The sequence below is a fragment of the Eucyclogobius newberryi genome, unplaced genomic scaffold (genome assembly GCF_026437365.1).
Source record: "Eucyclogobius newberryi isolate DKJ021-1_F unplaced genomic scaffold, fEucNew1.0.hap1 SCAF_6, whole genome shotgun sequence".
Lineage (NCBI taxonomy): Eukaryota > Metazoa > Chordata > Actinopteri > Gobiiformes > Gobiidae > Eucyclogobius > Eucyclogobius newberryi.
Window position 1 is genome coordinate 16082486 of NW_027316278.1, and position 20921 is coordinate 16103406.

Consider the following 20921-nt stretch of genomic DNA (forward strand, 5'->3'; position numbering starts at 1 on the left):
AACGTTATTGACACACAGGTAGAGAAGACGCGGAGAGACTGTTTAGCCAATCAGAATGCAGAACACAATGCATGATGAAAATCCGCGAAGCAGCGAGACCGCGAAAAGTGAACCGCAATATAGCGAGGGATCACTGTAAATGATAACAGTGATAATAATACTAACAGCACCAACAATTATAATGATGATAATAACAACAACAATACATGTATGTGCTAATAACATGTTTGTGGTGGTTGTGTGGTTGTGTAGGAGTTGGCTCACAGGCAAATACATAAAGATGGTAGATGACTGCAGATTAGGAATAATGCTCTGGGCAGACAATATCTGTGTCATCAAGCACCCAGTATCCAAACAATAAATGCACTCATTTCCTACATTCTGACAAACAGGCCCTGAAGTGTAAATGTCAGAATCAGATGCGGTCGAGAAATAATTGTCAGCTTCAGCACCCTGTGCACATAATATTGATTGATTATCTCTGGATCTGGTCAATTAGGCTCACATCCGTCCGGTCAGGTGGGCTCATGCCGCCGCCTGATGCCAGTGTAATCCCGGAGCTCGTAAAGACTTGTAGGAGAAGTGACAGACTAAAGGATTGTCTGAGGCACTTTAGTCTGGAGAGAGGAGCGAGTAGGAAGGACTGAAGGAGAGAAACAATGAGGACTGATAAGTAGAAGACACTCTGCTGACATCTTTATTAGTTCAAACACAGTCTCACAAAGACGCCCCTACGCTCAGTGTATGCAGAGGGGGACAGTAGCTAGAAACTTTGACTCAACTGATCCGCTGATTAAATATGTAGGAAAATATAGACATCATCAAAGCCTTCTGAATTGTACCAGTGAGTGGCACAAAAAATAATCAATGATGAACAATGAAAGTTTCATCTGTAAGAGCTCAAAACAGATCTAAGACAAGCAATCTAAACTCCGCACAGTTGGAGCAACAACGGAGAAACTTGTTTCAATGTAGCCGTATGAAATTCATTTTAATTTAATTACGTTATTGTCTTGTCCGTTCAGACTTTAAAACCCAACACGACTTTTTTTCCACGCACTGCCCGAGAATAGATCCAAGTACCTTCTAAAGTGCTCCTGAGGCCGACTTTGGATATCTTTAAGCATTAACATAAGGCCGTGGCTGCAGAGCCGCGGCGCGGTCAAATAACCCAGCAGTTTCAGGAGCCGCAGCACGGCCATATAGCCTCATGGCTAACCCTAACCCTAACCTTAACTCTAACCCTAACCCTAACCTTAACCCTAACCTTAACCTTAACCCTAACCCTAACCTTAACTCTAATCCTAACCCTAACCTTAACCCCAACCTTAACCCTAACCCTAACCCTAACCTTAACCCTAACCTTAACCCTAACCCTAACCCTAACCTTAACCTTAACCCTAACCCTAACCTTAACCCTAACCCTAACCCTAACCTTAACCCTAACCCTAACCTTAACCTTAACCCTAACCCTAACCTTAACCCTAACCCTAACCCTAAGCTTAACCCTAACCCTAACCCTAACCTTAACCCTAACCCTAACCCTAACCCTAAGCTTAACCCTAACCCTAACCTTAACCCTAACCCTAACCTTAACCCTAACCTTAACCCTAACCTTAACCCTAACCTTAACCCTAACCCTAACCTTAACCCTAACCCTAACCCTAACCTTAACCCTAACCCTAACCCTAACCTTAACCCTAACCCTAACCCTAACCTTAACCCTAACCCTAACCTTAACCCTAACCCTAACCCTAAGCTTAACCCTAACCCTAAGCTTAACCCTAACCCTAACCTTAACCTTAACCCTAACCTTAACCTTAACCCTAACCCTAACCTTAACCCTAACCCTAACCTTAACCCTAACCCTAACCCTAACCTTAACCCTAACCCTAACCCTAACCCTAACCCTAACCCTAACCCTAACCCTAACCTTAACCCTAACCCCAAGACCTAACCCTAACCCGGCGCGGTCAAATAGCCCAGCAGTTTCAGGAGCTGCGGCACAAAATAACATGGCAGTTTTGCGGCTCTGTAGACATTTCCTTAACATAAACACATTCTCTCTCCTTTCATTGACGTGAACTACAGTTTGCAGATTGATCAAATAGAACTAGCTTACTTGAGTTGAATACCTTTCTAATGTTAAAAAGCAAAATTAATATAAATAAGTAAGCAGAATTACAAGTTTTAATTGAAAGGCAATTGTTCCAAAAGCAGTAGTAGATGCATTCAATTTTAACCAATAGTTTTCCCACATTTGTGGGTAATGTAGTAAATTGTAGTGATCACACCAGAAGTAATAAAGTGGAAGATAAAGACCAAATTTGAAGACGCACTGTAGCTCACACCTGCTTGACTCCATGGCTCCATTGCTTCACCTAGAAAATGACACTGTATGACATTAAACTTAAAAAGTTAAATATTGTGCACCTATGAATTTGCAGAGCTGGACTGGCATTGTCAGTGTGCATGGCAGAAATAACAAATGTTTGTTGTTTTGTAGTTTGCAAAGGTTTGTTTTGTGATTTGTTTTACCTTTTCTCCTACTCATTATCTTGTTAGTACTTTCACTTCAATGATAATGGGGTGACAAATGTACTTTCACTTCCACTTTCTGCTGATATATATTTATTGTCGTGCCTGAGGAAGCCCTCCCTCTCTCCCGCCCTCACACAAATGTTCAAAAGGCTCATTACGCATTGCTGTCATTCTGCGTTACAATAGTGCGCTCTGCTGTGTGTGACCAATCTCTTATTATATACTGTATGTCTGTGCGCTCTTCGGCTGTATCAACGAGAAGGAATATCCATTGATCCTGAGCGTGTCTACCCTGGAGAACTGGCATACACATTCCTTAGTTAACATGCACGTTCTCTGAAGCCTGGATCTAGTCCTGAAGGAGGCTGTTGTAAAACTATAGGTTTCAAGGGATTGCCGAGTCGAAGACACAGAGCACAGACAAATGACTATGATTCATGGTGGTGCTGAAATGTAAAAAAGCATTAGAGAAATGTAACACTAACTTAAAAGCTTATTTATCAAGTATGAGTATTTATAAGGCTGAGTATGAGCAAGGAGAATAATATGCATGTGACTGTCAGAAGTGATTAAGTTCGGCCACAGGAGCTTGTGGGGAATGGGGGGGGGAAAAAGTAATAACACAGGAGGACGTTACAGTACAAATTGTATTAATATAAACAAATATTCAAAACAACAAAAAGGTTTCCAGCAAAGTTCAGTTCCTTTGGGTTCTTAAGTTCAGTTTGTAGGATTTAAAAAAAAAGTGAATATATATTCCGAGTGAAAAGCAAAAAATATTCCAACTTAGGGTGTCCGTATCCGGGGGAAAAACAAAGAGTGATCCTACCAGATTCTCAGTTCACTTGGGTCGCTCGCCACCTCTTGCAGAGGATAAAAATCAGGGGGTGTCAGGGGGGGAAAAAACCTGACCATTGAGTCTTGGAATGATCTATAAACGATTCGGCTAGTTGCGAGACGTTTTCTACAGTTCACAACCAGACGTTTCAGTCCACAGCCGGAGCAGGAAGCGGAAATGGCTTGGTGGTCCGGCCATTTTTATACTAGCGCCCCTTGTGGTTGGGCCAATGAAAATGTATGAGGGGGCAATGTTAATAATTGAGAACCAAATTTGAGACATGGGTTACAGAAATGTTCATGGTATGTGGTTCGCAGAGTGTATACAGAGAAAATGGCTGTTATATACTGAACTGACTTGGAAAGTAACAAAGAATTAAAAAAATGAAATCGGTGTCAGGATTTTAGTCCAATATGGCCGACTACTGTTTGTTGGAGGGCGGAGCTATGATTATTTTTTAGGTTGTCTCATTCTCAGTATAACACCTTGCACTGTCACCTTGCACCAAATGAATGTCATTGGCCTCATCCAAAAAAGTGTGTCAAAATTCCCATATAAGTAGTCGGCCATATTGGACTAAAATCCTGACACCGATTTAATTTGCCTGCTATTTTGACAAACCAGTCCCAAGATTTTTGACCAAATTACTTCAAAAAGAAAGAAAAAAATATGTCTGCACTAATTGTCCTATTTTTATTGTATTGGTGCTCATGACACATTTCCCTTGAGACAATTAAGTTGATCTAAAGTCAAATATTAAGCTTGGCTCAAATATCCATTTGGTTTCTTCAGTCATAAAAGTCAATCAAACCTAAATTCTATAATGAACAGGGTTAATGGTTTAATGGTTTAATGCCCAGATGAATACACACTGGTTTGTGGAAAGACCTATAAACACTAAATATACTAAATATAGACAATAAAACACACAACATTCGGTTCAGGGACTTTAGACAAGCCTCTGCATAGCTCCGCCCCCTCTTAACAGTCTGCAGGAAAAGTTTGTTGTCAAGGCAGTAGAGTTTGGCTCGGCTGATGATGGAAGGACAGTTGGAGAGTGGTGTGTGTTGGTGTGAGTGCCTAGAGTATAACACCGCTTAAATTTAGTATCATTGTATTAGAAAATTTAAAAAACGCCCACTGCCTATTTTTGTCAGAGGTCAAGGCTCCCAGGTCGTCTGCCGTTTGGTGCATCGTGGTGCAAGTTGCCCAACCTCAGTATTGTTTGGTTGGCAGGTTTTTGGACAATGGGTTGGTTACTGCTAGTAAGTGATGGGTGATACTATGCTTTTTTGCTTTGAAACCAAGTAATATTATAGCCAGTGTTGCCAAACCTTTCCGATACCGATTTCAATTAATTTTGTATGTAGTTTAATCTTGGCATGCCTCATCTTCATTCTACTTCTGCTTGAACTTATCTTAACATTTAATTTTCAGATAAACTAAAACAATGTATTTCAAAAACGATTTAGAATTTATTAAAATTATGTAATACTATTTTAAAAATATGTTAACATTTGTATGTGTGAATAATATGTCGGTGTAATCCCTCATTCGTCCCGGAGTGTTCCATTGAATCATTTTACTAATTACTATTCTTTTTGTTTTAAGGATGTTTTGCCCATAGGCTTTATTAGACAGGACAGTGTAGCATGAAACAGGGATGAGAGAGGGAAGGACAGTGCAGCAGATTGCGAGAGCCACAATCAAACTCTTGACGCTACAGGTTGCTCACATGGAGTGCACATGTGCTATCTACCCAACCTCAGAGCTGCACGAGTAATAATACTGTTTGATACCTTGTCAGTAAAATATGGATCCAACCTGACTACTGAAAATACATCTACAGAAACCTGTTCCTATTTGTAATGCATTACAAAATGTTACTATTTAGGGTTTGTCTTGAAACATTTATTCAACCTGTTTGAATAATTCAATTATTAGAAAGTATTATTGACCATTATAATGGCCAGTTGATTGAAGAAAGCCATAATCAAAGCAAGCAAAAACACATGTTCACTTCTTTGTTTCTTTCTTTTTTGGCCCGTAGGCTTTATCAAGCAGGACAGTGCAGCGTGAAATTGGGACAAAACTGGGAAAAGACGTTGCAGAAAGCTATCCACTCTGCCACCAGCTGGACTCTGTTTCAACAGCTTATCCCTCTATTGCACATGGGCTTACCTGACCTTATGCTTTATGTATAGTCCAAGTATTAAGTGTGTTTTGATGTAGTTCAACACTGAAAGTGTATTTAAATATGTCGTTCTAATAGTTATTACATTTGTGGGGCGTTATTACATTTGTAATAAGCTCTGATTTTTCTGCCCCGCAAATGTAAAAAAATCTCACAAATGAATGTAATAATAATTACATTTGTCATACATTTTAATAATTATCACATTTGTGGGAATTTTGTTATTACATTTGTGGTAAGCAAAATTATTACGTTTGTGTTTTTTTGTACATTTAAAACAGACAACTTTTGTATATTATGGAGATTGATTATGTTTGCGAGGATTATTATGTTCATGCGTGTGTAGTGTGTAGAATTAGGCATCATTTCATTCTGTATTTCATGTTTTAGTTCTCGCTTAAGTGGATGTGAAGGGTAAGAAACTCCCACAATGCCACAGAAAAGTCAAGTTATTCTCCAACTCACAGAGGAAATGCTGCTGCTGCTGCTGCTGTGATGAATGACTGTACCACTGTGGAGACATTATTCTAAGTTGTAAAAAGACTTTTCCCTGGACTATTTGAATGGATCTGCTTAAACATATTCTCAGTATAATTGTAAGATGGAGGCATCATCCGCTTGTGTCAGTTTTATGAAGAGAAATATGATAATCATTTTCCCCTGGAAAAAAGAAGCTACGTCCTTTCCTGGTTAAATAAACAATAAATAAAAATCTGCAGTGCGGTTTGCTCAGGTTCAAAGGCTTCTTGTCTACCCCGTCTCCTCAAGAGCAAGTAGCAAAGAGAGGCTTTCATCTCTTCAAAGCACGACTACAGTAGCCACACAAGATTCACAGTGTAGAAATTTTCTAATCAACAGTGTATATGCAGTTTTACAGAATATTTTCTCTCTCCTGCAGGTCTCAGACCGATGTGACTATGTCTTCGTCAATGGGAAAGAGATGAAAGGCAGAGAGAGAATGATGGTGAACTTCACGTATGGATATTTGAGTGCTCAGCTTGAGCTCAGTGTGTGGATCCCTCGACTACCGCTTCAGATGGAGGTCTCCGACACAGAGCTGAGTCAGATCAAAGGCTGGAGGGTCCCTATGACAGCAAGCACCCAGAGGTAAACACTGAACGAAACTACTCAAGGGAATTAGTTGTACTAAAGTTATTATTATTCTCTCTCTCTCTCTCTCTCTCTCTCTCTCTCTCTCTCTCTCTCTCTCTCTCTCTCTCTCTCTCTCTCTCTCTATATATATATATATATATATATATATATATATATTCATATTCATATTTTAGGCTGCCCCAAATAAATTGTCTGTTTGCTGTAACCCGACCCACCATTTTTCAAGTGGGTATGTAGGTAGGTAAATAATTATTTTTTTTAAACTTTGAAGGCAAAAAAAAGATCCAAAATGAATTGTATGTTTGGTGTAACCCTAACAAATTTTTTCAAGTGGGTAGGTAGAAAGGTAAATTCTATTTTTTTTTCTTTTCTTTAAAGCATAAAAAATTCCAAATTTGTATATAGAATTGAATGATCATTTGCCTATGAAATTAAGTTAATATTATCATTTATCAAAAGAGATGCTACCGTAAATGTAAAAAGTCCACCCAATAAACTATTTTTGTACAGGAAAATTATTTTATTTTTTGGCCATTTTCGTGTCGTAGAATCGCCGACGTCTTGGTTATCATATATGACAAATTCTGCATATTTCAGCCACTGTCAAATCCCGTTTTTTCTATTCTGCCAGTGACACGCAGTGACAGCCAGGGGTCAGGCTTCAACAGACAATGAGTTGAACGTTCTCCGCTTGTGCTAAGTTTCATTTTCGTAATATTTTCAGCGAGTTCCAGTGATACAAAATTATTCAACACAGCGCTTTTTTGAAAAAACGGTCGGTGAGTCGGCGAAATATAAGAAAAATAAAAGAATTTAGCATTATTTTTACGGCACGGTCGGGTTGCGGCAAACAGACATATTATTTTGCTCTGCCTTATATTTTATATCTTATATTTTACATATTTTTAGATTTATTATATTATATTACATTATATTATATTATGTGTGGAATTTAAGATAAGATAATACGTTGCATGCGGGAATGCGTCTCAGTGAAATGGCTGACCTGTGCAGGTCTGCTGTCATTACAGTGTTGTGAGTGGGCCAGAACATTATTAGAGCTGTCTGTGGGCCAGGCCTCTCTCCAGGGGGCTCATCACCATCAGCACCTCTGACAAATGTCACTGTGCAACACCAACCTGCAACTGCTGAAATCCACCGCTACAGTTTCCTATCATTCTACCTGCTGTAATTACTGCAGGAACAGGTTGGACTTGGCCGTCCCACGCATACAGCAGTATGGCTGCTCCAATTATCCTGCTCTGTCCTATTCTGAGTGACAGAGGGACAGCGTTCAGCTAACGACTTGTCTCAATATGTCTCTCTCGGGTGTGTGCTCCGCCTTTATCAGTAGGGACAGTCCCATCACACTCTCACTGCCCATGCCAACATGGCTGCTGATGGCACATGCTTGTGCTTATTGTCCTGTCTTTCGACAGGCTTTGTTTATCAGGGGATAACAGACATGACCTTGCCAACATTGTGCCTGTGGTGAGGACAGTTCCTCTGTGCAGGGGCCCAAGTGCAACAAAAAAGTTGAGGGCCTTTTCTTTATGAGGTTCTGAAAATGATGGACACGCTGAAGCAGAGTGCACAACAATGCAGACATCTGGTCTGTTATTGCAAGGTCACAGTTTTGGAATATGCTGTGTCTGCATGTCTCACCTCTTTCCCCTAAGTTTAGTCAAATACATGGCACCAAACTAGTAGCCATGGCAATTGCCTTGTGCTTGTGTCATGACAAGCCATTTTAACACAAATATGTTTGTTCATAGGTTTACTGTATAGATTTAGAGAAAATGCCACAAAGTATTTTATTATTTTATTATTTTTGTCCAACTGATCTTTGACATTAGAATATTGCTGAAATCTAAAGACATCAAAAGTAAGATAACACACTCTCCACAGGGCACAACAAAAATAAACATGACACACACATTATTATGCAGCCTCTGAAGTCTGTTTTTCAAAATTTGCTAATAAAACAATTGTCTACAGATGTAATGATAGTATAGTAATGATATGACACAAGCATTTAAAGCTTGTTTGTCATTCTGTGGGCAATTTTCTACAGTGAAATCAAAGCCTCTCTGGGCTGATTTATAACCTCCAGTAATAAAATTAGATTTGTAGCAACACAGCAATCAAAGAGGCCATTCAGTAAGCAATAAGCAGGTGTTTGCACATTCACAATCCAGACAGGCTGCACCTCATTGCTGAAGGAACAGCACTAAAACAAGAAGAATGAATTGCAAATAGAACCGATATCCTGGCTTTAATTAGCTCCACTTCATTATTATGTGAAGTTCAGAAACAATCTCTCCACTCACTGTAGAGAAGCTTTCCCCAGAAGCTTTTTTTTTAAACTCTCAAAGTGAAGCAATAAAATACCTGCATATAAATAATCTTTGATTAAAGGTTTGATCCTGGGTGTAATGTCTTTGATGTATTCCTCTTGTTCCAAGAACCATTTAAGAAGATTATGATGAATAAAAATGATAGGAGCAAATGTTCAGATATTATGTATTTAATCAAACCCACAGGACGACCAGGGACAGTGAGGATGAGGAGGACGAAGACAGGCGTGGCCGCAGCTGCACCTTACAGTACCAACATGCTCTGGTGCGGATCCTCACACACTTTGTGGCTGAGTCGGAGACGCGGGGACAGAGCCGTTTCATGCTGGGCAGTGACTGGCAGGTGGACATCACTGAGCTGGTGTGGGACTTCCTCAAGGTGGAGGACGAGCACATTGTACAGCTCATCGACAGGAGGACTCTGGTGGGGAGAGGCTCCGGCATGACCTCTATACAAGTAGGTGAACTTGTACAGATGCTGTGGATTTTTATTTTTTTCAGAAGAAAAAGGCTGCACTGCCTCGCTGTTCAGTTCAGACAGGTGCAAGCTTGAGTGCCACTGTTTTAAGATGGGCACACAGCAGTGGGGTATGGATATGTGGACAGCTTTTCTGTTTAGTCAACTGGATTCAGAAGGATAAAGGGATGAATATCTGAATATAACATGAAGGAGACTAAATTGAGGTGTCCTCTGTCACTCTACTCTCATCTTTGTAACCTTTGTGCTCACACATGCAATGCAGTGTCTTGTCCTGTGACGTTTACTTTCACCCAATATTAACACAATAAGCTACATGTACCTATAAGGCAAATCCTCCTACATGGCACACAAGCTAAATCATATTTATATCATGATTAAGATGTGTAGGTTATTTGATAAAGAGAAGCATGATTCAGAAAATAATAACTAATAAATGCATGTCATGGGTCCATCTTTTTAGCTGTAAGCCAGTGGCAAAAACAAAGCTTTTATATCTGACAGTTGTTCTCTTCTTATGATGGTAGTAAAAGTCTACTCTGTCTTTCGATTAAATGTTTTCTTCACTTAACATCTCTTTAAATAAACCAGTAAAATCCAGACTCAGTGGACTTGCACATTAATAAATACAAATAATTTGTATGGTAAATAAATGTATTATTGGCCTAATATGCCAAACATATCAAATTCTTATCAGAGAAGATTTATTTAGTGCTTGATACTTGGATTTATTGTTGAGGGAAATTCAGTTCGTATACGGATTTAGTAGCGTTCCCTCTGAACTACAGTTTCCATTTCTGCTAATTTCTCCTGGGAAAGAGACTTCCCGAGTCGCTGGAGTTGAGAACAGGAAATAAAATTGCTTTCATGAACAGCCTATACAATAGATCAGGTCTCTATTGTGGTGTGGAGAAGTGGTAATTATATCAGAGATGTCAGACGTTATGTCCAAAGTTTCACTTCTGAATCTGAGGAAAATCTGAATAAAAATGAAAAATGTGGCTTTCTAGGTGCTGTCCCCTTTGTCTGACTCCATCCTAGCGGAGAAGACCATAACAGTGGTGGAGGACAAAGTGAGCATCACAGAGTTAGGAGTGCAGCTGGTGACGGGACTGGCCATGAACCTGCAGCTCAGCACAGGGAGTAACCGGGCCATACTGGCCACTACAACCACACAAGAGGTGCTCACAAGTCCCAAACAGGTTTGTATCTATTGAGAAATTTACCACAACGAAAGACAAATGACATGGATTATAAAATGTTGGATTGTAGTTTGTTTTGATTAAGTGAAATGGTATATTGTGCTTTTTATCTGCAGAATTAAAAATATGATATCTACAGATAAAACACCTATCTCAACAACAACACTTAAGATAAAAGGCATTCTTTGTTATACAATAATCTTATTCATTCATAAAAGTGATATCAAAGTGTAAATTCAGATATTGTCACAATAAATATTATAACATTAAAAAAAAAAAAGATATGACCTATGACCACTATCCAGAATACCACTCCTCTGCCGAAGTTTAGTGTCCGTTCTTAAGCCTTAAGTGTCAGCTTAGTGCTTTGATCTGCTCGTCAGCCTGTCCCTGCGTCTCTCCACAAACTTTCACTACATTCTTCTTCCTATAAGTGTGGAAGGACAACAAGGCCGTTTATCAGAGCTCTATCTATACACTGTGGAGATAAGAGTAAGCCTGTGGTCCACTGTCAATGTGAGAGAGTATAGGCCTACAGGGATTTGTCCTGTGGCAACTTTAAAGCCAAATTATGAAATGTTGCAGTTCATCCCCCGAGTAAATCCACACTGACATGAACATGGTTTAATGTTCTATATAAGCTTCCCCTTTTTGAATCTTTAAACAATGAGGTAACAAAGGGACACAACAGAGCAAACCTTCTGCTTCTATCTATACCACAACTGCCTAAATCATCTTTTCATTTCATGGACATAATATATTAGGAGGTATATTCAACATCAGGATGGCGAGTGTGTTTTTTTAACTGTATTTTTCAGTGAGCCATAAGTTCTACAGATTTTTGGGTCACACTTGCAGTTGTCGAGACAGGAGGTAACGATTGCGTGGATGAGGGTTTCAGGAGACTGTGGGGAAAGGGACGGGCGGAGGCAGGTGATGTTCCGAATATGATAAAAGGGGGTTTTGGTGATGTGTTTGATGTGGTGCTCATAGTAAAAGGTCCGGTCGAAGATGATGTCAAGGTTACGGAGTTGAGGAGAAGAGGAAACTGTGTGACTGTCGATAGAGAGGGTATTGCAGGTTTTGGTGAGTGATTTTGGACCGATAATGATTATTTAATTTGTATTGCAGTTAAGCTGGATAAAAAGTATTTTCCTATAAAGATTTTATTCAAGAGATACAGGTGGTGGGGGTGGAGCAAGGGATACGAGTTAAAGATTTGGTGGATAAGTAAAGTTGAATGTTATCAGCAAAGCAGTTGAACTGTAGACCATGGTGGCAGAATGAAGAGGAGGGGGCCAAGAACTGAACCTTGGGGTTACCTTGGGTGAGTGGAACAGAGAAGGATTTGGAGTAGTTGATGTGGGTGAATTTTTATCTGTCGATGATCTTGAAGGTGGTCTGCAGGTGGGAGAGGAGGATGGAGTGGTTTCTGGTGTTGAATGCTGCTATAAGGTCAGGAACCAGATTGGAAGCTTTCAAAGAGGTTATTGTATGTGAAATTTGAGGTGGGTTCTGAGTTGGGTGGTTTTAAGAATGGGGTAATGGCAGCTAGGTTGAGGGTGGGTGGGACAGGATCTAGGGCACATGTGGATGTTTTTATTCCCTCAAACAGGTTGGGCAGGTCTCAGGGGGAGATCAAAGAGAAGAGGGAAAAAGCAGGGCAGGTAGTGAGAGGGAAGGTGGATGGAAGTGATAGGGCTTGTGTGGTTGAATGGTGGGGGTAAATATTCTTGATTTTGAAGATAATTATAAAAAAGGAGATGCACTTGTCAGGAGTGAAGGATAATGAGCTGTTTCACAACTGCCGGCGAAGGATTAAGTTCAGTTCTTTCCCGCAGAGTCCACATCACAGGCTTTGGACCCTGTAACAGCACCCTTATCATCTCTCCTGCCCTTAGAACAGCCCTGGGTCCCTCTTGGGAAATCTACTCCCAATGCAGAATCCTCACTCACCTTTACATCTCCACTTCCCCCTTGTATCCCACCTGGTCCCCCTCGTCAGCTTACCAAACTCTCCCCGGCTCTTATCCCTCAGCTTTTATTCAATCTCCTTCCTGCTCGACCTCCCCCGTCCGTCCCCAGAGCACATAGCTAGGATGCACTGGGTCTGATAATGAATAATCATAATAAAAATCCATCCAACCCGGGGCCCTGTGTGACAACAGCCTCCCCTAGTGTTAATTCTGTAGTCACATCACACAGATGGGAAAATAAAAGGTGAGTTAGAATGCCCAATCGGATAATTTTAATTCATATTTCTTATGATTTTTTCATCCTGACTTTATGTTTTTACCTGAAACATGGCTTGACAAAAACACAGGGAATTTAGATTCCACCAAACTTTAAATTTGAATCTGAAACATGAGAAAACAAAATGGGTGGAGGTGTCTGCAGGTTTTTTTTTTAGATATGAAACAGTTATCCACAGGTTTTAAAAAAGGAACTAAAACATACTCTTCATTGTTTTATACAAGTCTCCCCAGCACTGGCAATTGGCATTAAGAAAATTATTATGTTCTCCATTCTGATATATTGTTTGTATTTCTTCCAGGAGGCCCTGATCAGTGCTTGGCTGCAGTTCAGTGATGGCTCAGTTGCTCCCCTGGAACTTTATGAGTCAGACTTCTTCATCCTTACTGCCACATCCCTGGATGAGGAGGTGATCACAGTGCACCAAGACCCCTCCTGGAAGTGGCCCATTATTGTTACTGAATCTGAAGGCCAAGGACTGCTGGTCAGGGTAGAAATGACCGTCTGTGAGATGTGCCAGAAATATAAACGCCGTAGCGTTTTGGCCGCAGGCAACTGTAATATTCGGGTCCAGTTTGGGCGTGACGATAGGAGCAGTGATTACGAAGAAATGGAAGCTCGAGGAAGGCCTTCACAGGACCGGACTGGCACTGGCACGCACTACTACGGCAGCTCTATATCTGACATAGAAGATGGTGGGCTGCGCAGAGCGACCACCACAAGAAGTGCAATTATGCGTCGGCCAAATGGGGATAAACTTTCCGATGACAGCAGTCAGGGGGACTTCACTGATTCCCCTGCTAAAGCTGACCTACCTCGTGGGCGTAACATGGAGGATGATCTTGTAGCAGCACGTGGACTTACAGACTTGGAGATTGGGATGTACGCTCTTTTAGGGGTCTTCTGCCTCGCAATCTTGGTGTTCCTCATCAACTGCATATCATATACTCTGAAGTATCGCCACAAGGAGCTTTCAATCGAAGGACAAGAGACGATGAACCATTCTCATGATTGGGTGTGGCTTGGTAATGACGCTGAACTGCTTGAAAGCATTAGCTTGTCACCTCAGCAAGAGGAGCAGACTTCTATGATAGACTCCAGCAGTGGACTTGAGGAAGGTAGCCATTTGCTCAACGGAGGAACTGCACAGAAAAACATCCAGGGTCAAGTGCACCGAACGTGTGATACAGGGAGCAAGGACAGCAAAGGGGACTCGCCAACCACCAAAAGGAAGAGAGTGAAATTTACTACATTCACCACTATCCCGTCAGAGAGTGGCTTCCCTACTGTGAGCACACTGAGTAGCAGCCATAGCCAAGACATTAATTGGGTATGCCAAGGCGTGGAGCTAGAGGGCGCCACAGAGTTACGCAATTACATGGAGAGGCTACATGACAGTGCTCTGATGACAGATGTGGTCTGATTTCTTTGAACACTTGTAATAAGCTCACCCTTTTGCCTTTCAGGGGGAAGTGGGTCTGTCAGCAAATTATTGATCAAACAAAAACTGCCAAAGCCACATGAACATCAATGACATGAAATGATGGACATTGGAAGAATTTTATTTATATTTCCCTTTGTACCGTACAGGGTTGTAGAGTAATAACACTAAAATTAATGCAATTCGTGTAAATGGACTGTAAACACGATGGATGTTTAAATGTTTTAAAGTGTGAACATTAAAAGAGATTTGAAGTTTTGTTTAAAAAAAAAAAAAAAAAGAAACTTGGATTTGAAGCTTCATATCATTTCTATTTTCAAGACAAAGGATATGAAGTGAAGGACATAAATGTAGGTGAAATATACAAAGCACAATGTTTTTAGTCATTCTAGTGTCAGTGTCTGCTCATTCTATTCATCAAATGTGTTAGAAAAACACACACACAAAAGTGTTGCTCATTGGGTCCAGAGTGAATCAACTTCTTAAGGCCATTTGTTCTCAGGGGTGATATAAAGTGAATAATATTGAATACATTATGTTTTTGTCTAAGTTTAGTCACAACATGCAGTCAGTCTTACAGTACATCCTAGGCAACTAAATTATGTTCAAAATAAACACAAATAGTACAATAGGTTCATTGTTTTTACCATTTAAAACAAGGAATAGTGGTATGTAATTTCAAAACAAAATCTTCCCTATATGTATTACGGCTGGAAACTAGCTTTTTGCTGAATCTGGCTCAGAGAATCTTCTCTTTTTATAAAATGAATGTACAGAATGTTTGTACATGGTTTCTGACCAAATAATAAACTAAAACTTAATTTAAGGTTCGTGCACAGTCGTAAGTTTAGGCACATCAACTTGACAACATGGAAAAGGTGTTGCAATCATAATATATTATAGTCACAATATAATAGTATTGCAAACTCTCCCACTGCCTCAAACAAAGCCAACATAACATGGGCTAATGCATCAGTGCAAAAGCCCCTTACAGAGATAATGACAGGCAAGGCGGGGAAAGTTTTTTCTTTTGCAAATTAATATTTTATTATTCAGATGATTACACAAATAATATTTATTGAATGTTATTATCATCACAGCAGTGTTGGCTGATTGCTTTGTATTGTGTGTCCTTTTTCATCAGAAAGACAAAAAAAATCACATTATGTTCACAATAGTGCGGTATGGATCAGATTGTTAATCAGTGACTCGGAAACAGTGCGCATGGGAGGGTTATGCAGACTACCTGAGTGTAATTAGTGGAGCTGTTTCAATCAGAATGCCCTGTCAACAACACTCACCTCTAAATGGAGACTGGAGACCACAAATAAACTTTAGTGGTTCTTTTTCGCTTAACTCACTTTGTTCAAGTGGCTGTCGACTGATTCGTATTGGTAACATGGATCTTTCGAATGTCAAGTGTAATTACTGAAACAACACAAGCCGAAACAGGAGTATTTTGAGGACAACACAATGAGGTATCTGTAGTATTTTAACTAGTCCAAGTACTGTAGTGTTATTCATGTCCTCCCACTTATGAAAGAGGGTGACATTCAAAGTTGATACTGATTAAAGAATGCCATACAGCATGAGAGTGTGGATATGATTAATTTGTATGTTTTAAAAGTTATGTGGGACACCAGCTTTCATTAGGCAATTAACAACACTCAAATCAAATATCTAAATTAATTATCCTCTGATTATGAAAAGGATCCACTGGTCCACAGATGAGGCTACTTTTTAAGATCTTCCTGGATTCAAATTTAGTTAGTTTAGTAGACTTGAAAAGTTGCAAAAAGTCCTTTGCTTGGGTTTGTGTGTTGCAGTTTCAAGCAAAAATCGCATCCAAAGACAAACACAGAATAAAGTAAAGTTACCTTCCTCGGGTGGGGTGTCAGGAATGTCTTTGTTCTCTATCTTAGCTGAGCTGTCTCATCTCAAACTAGGAGACACAGAGTGTTGCTCTCTTCTTCTGGGTCATGGGTCTTTCCTCCATGAAGACACTGGAACTGATGGGGTTTGATGGCCTATGTAGTGTGTTTTATCTAAGCTGACCCCTGGATTTTGGCGCCAATGTTCCAATCAGACATGTGCTAGTGTGTGTCAGCTGACGACGGAGGAGGGGGTCAGGAATTTCCCCCATGCAGCCTTTGAACATTAAAGGAATAATAAAGGGTTTTTGGCGCGCAATCTGAGTCTCATTTCCTCGTGGCGATTATCCCTTGCGTGCTCAGCCTCATTCCCAGGATAGCAACACGTGAAAAATCTTCTATTATTCCATTAATTAGGCCACAGTTACACAGGTAAAAACATTCACATAAAACTGTTTTGCATTAACATTATGTAATTATGTATATTAGTAAATTCATCTTGGACAAAGTCTGCAATCAGATGATTGTTTAATAAAACAGCATAGTCTTTTAGCTGAGTATAGCTTTTGTCTTGGGAGAGTTAATTTTAATCCAGTTTTCAAAACAAAACAGTCATTTGACGAGAGATTATTCCGACTTTAAAAGCACAGAGCTTTTGCTTATGCCAGAGGCATCATACAACTCCCCCCAAAAAAATGTATTTCCAAAAATGGGGATGATACTAATGTAACCAAAAGCCTAGTGTCCGGCAATCCTGTCACCATTGCAACGTTCGGAGGTCACCTGCAGGTCGCTAGATATGAACCACATAAAAAATTAACATTACCCCAAAAACATCCAACACGCCTGGGAACGCCTCGGAGGAGTTGGAGGAAGTGTCTGGGAAGAGGGAAGTCTGGGAGTCCCTGCTTTGACTGCTGCCCCCGCGACCCGGCCCCGCATAAGTGAAAGAAGATGGATGCTCTAGCTTATTATTTTTTTCAAAATTAAAAATGACAAACCTTTTGCACAGACAGTTGTCCTGGCAGTATTGGACACTGAACTTTCCATTTGGAGAATCTGCTGTTCTTTGTTGGTCTCTTGATAGTGGTCACACCTATATCAACTCATCTATTAGGAGGGATTCACCTGTCAGCCACTAGGGGCATGATTGATGGAGGATCTGCTGTAATTAAAACACTACAATGACTTTGTGTGGCGACCATTGTGTCTCGTTCCAGTCTCTTCACCACAGCAGCAAACTAATAAATCCCCCTTCTCCTCTCTCCTGGGTAATACTTCAGCCCCGCTTGGCTGTGGGACTTGTTATCTAATCATCAAACTTGCAGTATTCTTGGAGGGCAAAAAAATATGAAGTTGTTTTGTCGGCCTTGAAGACTTGGCTGACTCCGAATCAAGGGGGTCCAACTTCCCCAAGCCGAAATCTTAAATGGGTTTTTAATTAAATTGATGAAGTGAGACCAACAAACTCTGGCTAATAGCTGGCTGCACTCCCTGTGGTCTCAATGTGCTGGGTCTGGATTTGCAATTTCCAAATGATTATGCACCGCTGTGATTTATGTTGCCACCTCTGAGTTCATTTTAAATCAGTCCACCGTCGTTTTACAGAAAATAAACACGTGAAAGTGTGAGCGCAGGAATGTAGCGCTGAGGTGAGGGAGTGAAGGTTGGATTTATCACAGGGTTTCTGCAGATGGAAACGGGGGAGTGAAACGAATCAAAGGATCTCCACTGAACTGTAACGTCAGGTCAACAGTGTGTCACTATTGCAAAAGTGTCTCGAGCTAACAAACACATTCTACTAAAGACTGTTTTGAGAGTGTTGGTTCATTGTTTAGTTTATACATTTATGTGGTTACTTTTATCTCATTCTTATGTATTTATTTATACAGGTAAAACCCATTGAGATTGACACTGCATGTATGTAACAGGTAGCTACAGCCTGCTTCTGCTCAGAGTTCCCTTCACTCTGATTGGTTGAATCCACCTGTCACTCACTCAGGCAGCAGCACTGAAATGGAATACTGTCATTCGGATCCAGTGGTGGAAAGTACCAAAGTGCAGGAGTACTGAACTTCAGTAAAACATGTTGGTATCCGTACATACCAGCGGATACATTTTACAGTGGCTTCTTTATACTTTTCTTTTTGAGGGCAGGTACTTTTTACTCCACTCAACTCAACTGAAAAGTAAATGTGTTTTTTCTTATAGTTTGAGACCTGCTGAAATGACTGAGCGGTTAATTTTAGCACTTCCATGGGGAAATCTTGCCAAAAGGTTTTGAGTTCAAGTCTTAGAGCAAAGCAAACGAAATAATTCATAAAAATGACCTCTAAAATTACGAAATCATTTCAGTTGCAATTCATGTTTGAATCCTGAATGGTCTATCAAGCCGTGAGAAATACATACAGATAGAAATTAAAGTGACTTTTGACACTTTTTTAAATGTGTACTTTGATATGTTGTAGTTTTTTATTTAATATTTGTACTTGAGTAACAGAATGGAGTACTTTTTCCACCACTGCACATATCAGATAATAACAGATTTTTAGTGTTACATTTTTCAACTCTACTTCACAAAGATAACTTTCTGCCTTCCAATACCTTTTTTGTATTGGATTATTCTATCCCCAGCATTTGCCAGTGCTTATTACCCTTATCTTTTCTTTACTGTCAGCTTCCCCGTAGGTTATTGTGTCTGGTCATATCAATCACAAACACATTATTAATCTATCTGAAGATGCATAAATGAATAAAATCTGCTTCTCCATCATCACTTGAGCTGCCTTCAGCCAAGCTTAAATAAGGTTGTGTGACGTGCACTTAGTAATCATTTCAGTGCAACATTTGAATGCATCTCTGTGCACCTATATACCATGTGGGTCAGGACCTGTGCCAGTACACCTGAAACAATGGTATTCTTGAATGTGGCTGGGAGGAGATGCATCTTGATACCTGTTCCTTTTTATGGGAGTCGGAGCCTATTCTGTGCTCACGAGAGGCTCTAACGCTCAGAGCGCCTGCACTGAACTTAGATAGATGAATGCAGTTAACGCCTTTCATGGTTGCTTATTTCACACATCATCTGTCTGAATGAACAACGCTCAACCCGTCTTGTGCCCTCAGACTCTGGAATAAAACATACAAAAAATGAGAGGAAAAAACAGGCACATGTTGTTCCAGAAGATAGTGTTTCTTATGTTTGATATTGTCAGTGCGTGTGTGTTTTCTGTGGGTCCTGGGGTCATGTACGGCTTAAAGCATGGGCAGTATTTCTTGTTTTATTTAAGTCTTACAGGTTTTTGTGTTTGTTTAGTTTATGCATTAAGCCCAAAGAAAGAGATTTGTGATACAATAATTAGTTGGGCAGAAATGATTAGTCCTGAGGGATGAGTAAATTGCCTGCTCTGCCTTTTCCTTAAACAATGTGTCTGCATTATCTTATCTTAATTAACAGGCTGTGATATTTTATAATCCTTACATTACTACAAGAACATCTATAGAGGGCATCTGCTCAAGTGCAACGCAGGACAAGTCTCCCCATCCTCCTTTCCCTAATTTGATAATTGTAATGATTTGCTGTCCTGTAGATAAGCCAACATATCTCATTATCTAATTATAAAATATAGTTGAATTAAAATGAGTTAGGGCTCAATTAGGCCATTGAGTCTTATACAATTATTGATATAAAGTAAAGAGTATTTGCCCAAAATGCCAGAATGAGTGTGTGTGTGTTTTTTGAGTGTGAATATGTGACAATGGACAATGACAACAGTCTGGCACATTTGTGAGTCTTATCATTTTCAAGTCATCGGAAAACCTTGACTTCTACTAGAGCTGCCCATCCATACACTATATATATCTATACAATCATTCAGATCCGTTTTTTCTTAGATTATAGTTTTATAGATCTTGTCAAACATATCAATTTTAAGTTGTTTATATGTTTTTATTGACGTTTAATCTAAAAACATAATTATTCATATATAAATGTATTGTTTTTGATTGTAGATTAAGTTCCTGTCAGATATCAATGCTTATAAAACACCATACCGGGACATCTATTACTGTGAAAGTCAGAACTTGCATTGATTCCCTATACTTAAAGGTTTAGGTTAAATTTCTTGTAAAATAGACAAGATTTATGTTTAGAGCATAGAAGGTCGAAGTAATCTGAATTCACTTTCGAGACAAAGATAAACCCTGACATTTATATTTGAGATTGCAGAGACACAGGGACTACATTGTGTTTCTATGGCGCAAAAAACTGCTTAAATCAAGAATATTTGTGTGTGTGTGTGTCTATATATATCTATCTATATAAATATCTCTATATATATATAGTATATAAGATATAGAAGCTGCTGCACTGATGTGTCTTTATCATTAAATCCAAGAGTAACACAAGACTTAAAGCTCACAAAACTATGCTGGTGGGCGCTTCTCAATTCTGCTCAATAAATCAAATGAAATATCATGACAGCAGCAGTGAAACTATTTATCCCGCCGTTATAGCTGCCTTCATAACCACTAGGACCTGTCTGAAATTTCTCTTGACATAAAAAACAAGCAGCTGCGGTAAATTATGACCCGGAGGCTTTGTGTCGACTTCAGACATCAAACTCGGTACCAA

General features: G+C 39.8%; 1 protein-coding gene across 1 annotated transcript in view; it reads left to right on the forward strand.

Annotated features, from left to right (window-relative positions):
* LOC140346790 (transmembrane protein 132C) overlaps positions 1–14851 on the forward strand; it is a 132638-nt gene extending 117787 nt beyond the window's left edge. The window contains exons 6-9 of the mRNA XM_072432984.1: positions 6472–6680; positions 9230–9500; positions 10532–10723; positions 13278–14851. Coding sequence (XP_072289085.1) covers positions 6472–6680; positions 9230–9500; positions 10532–10723; positions 13278–14399 — 1794 coding nt within the window. The 3' untranslated portion in view covers positions 14400–14851. The remainder of the gene's footprint in view (positions 1–6471; positions 6681–9229; positions 9501–10531; positions 10724–13277) is intronic.
* The last annotated feature ends 6070 nt before the right edge of the window (positions 14852–20921 follow it).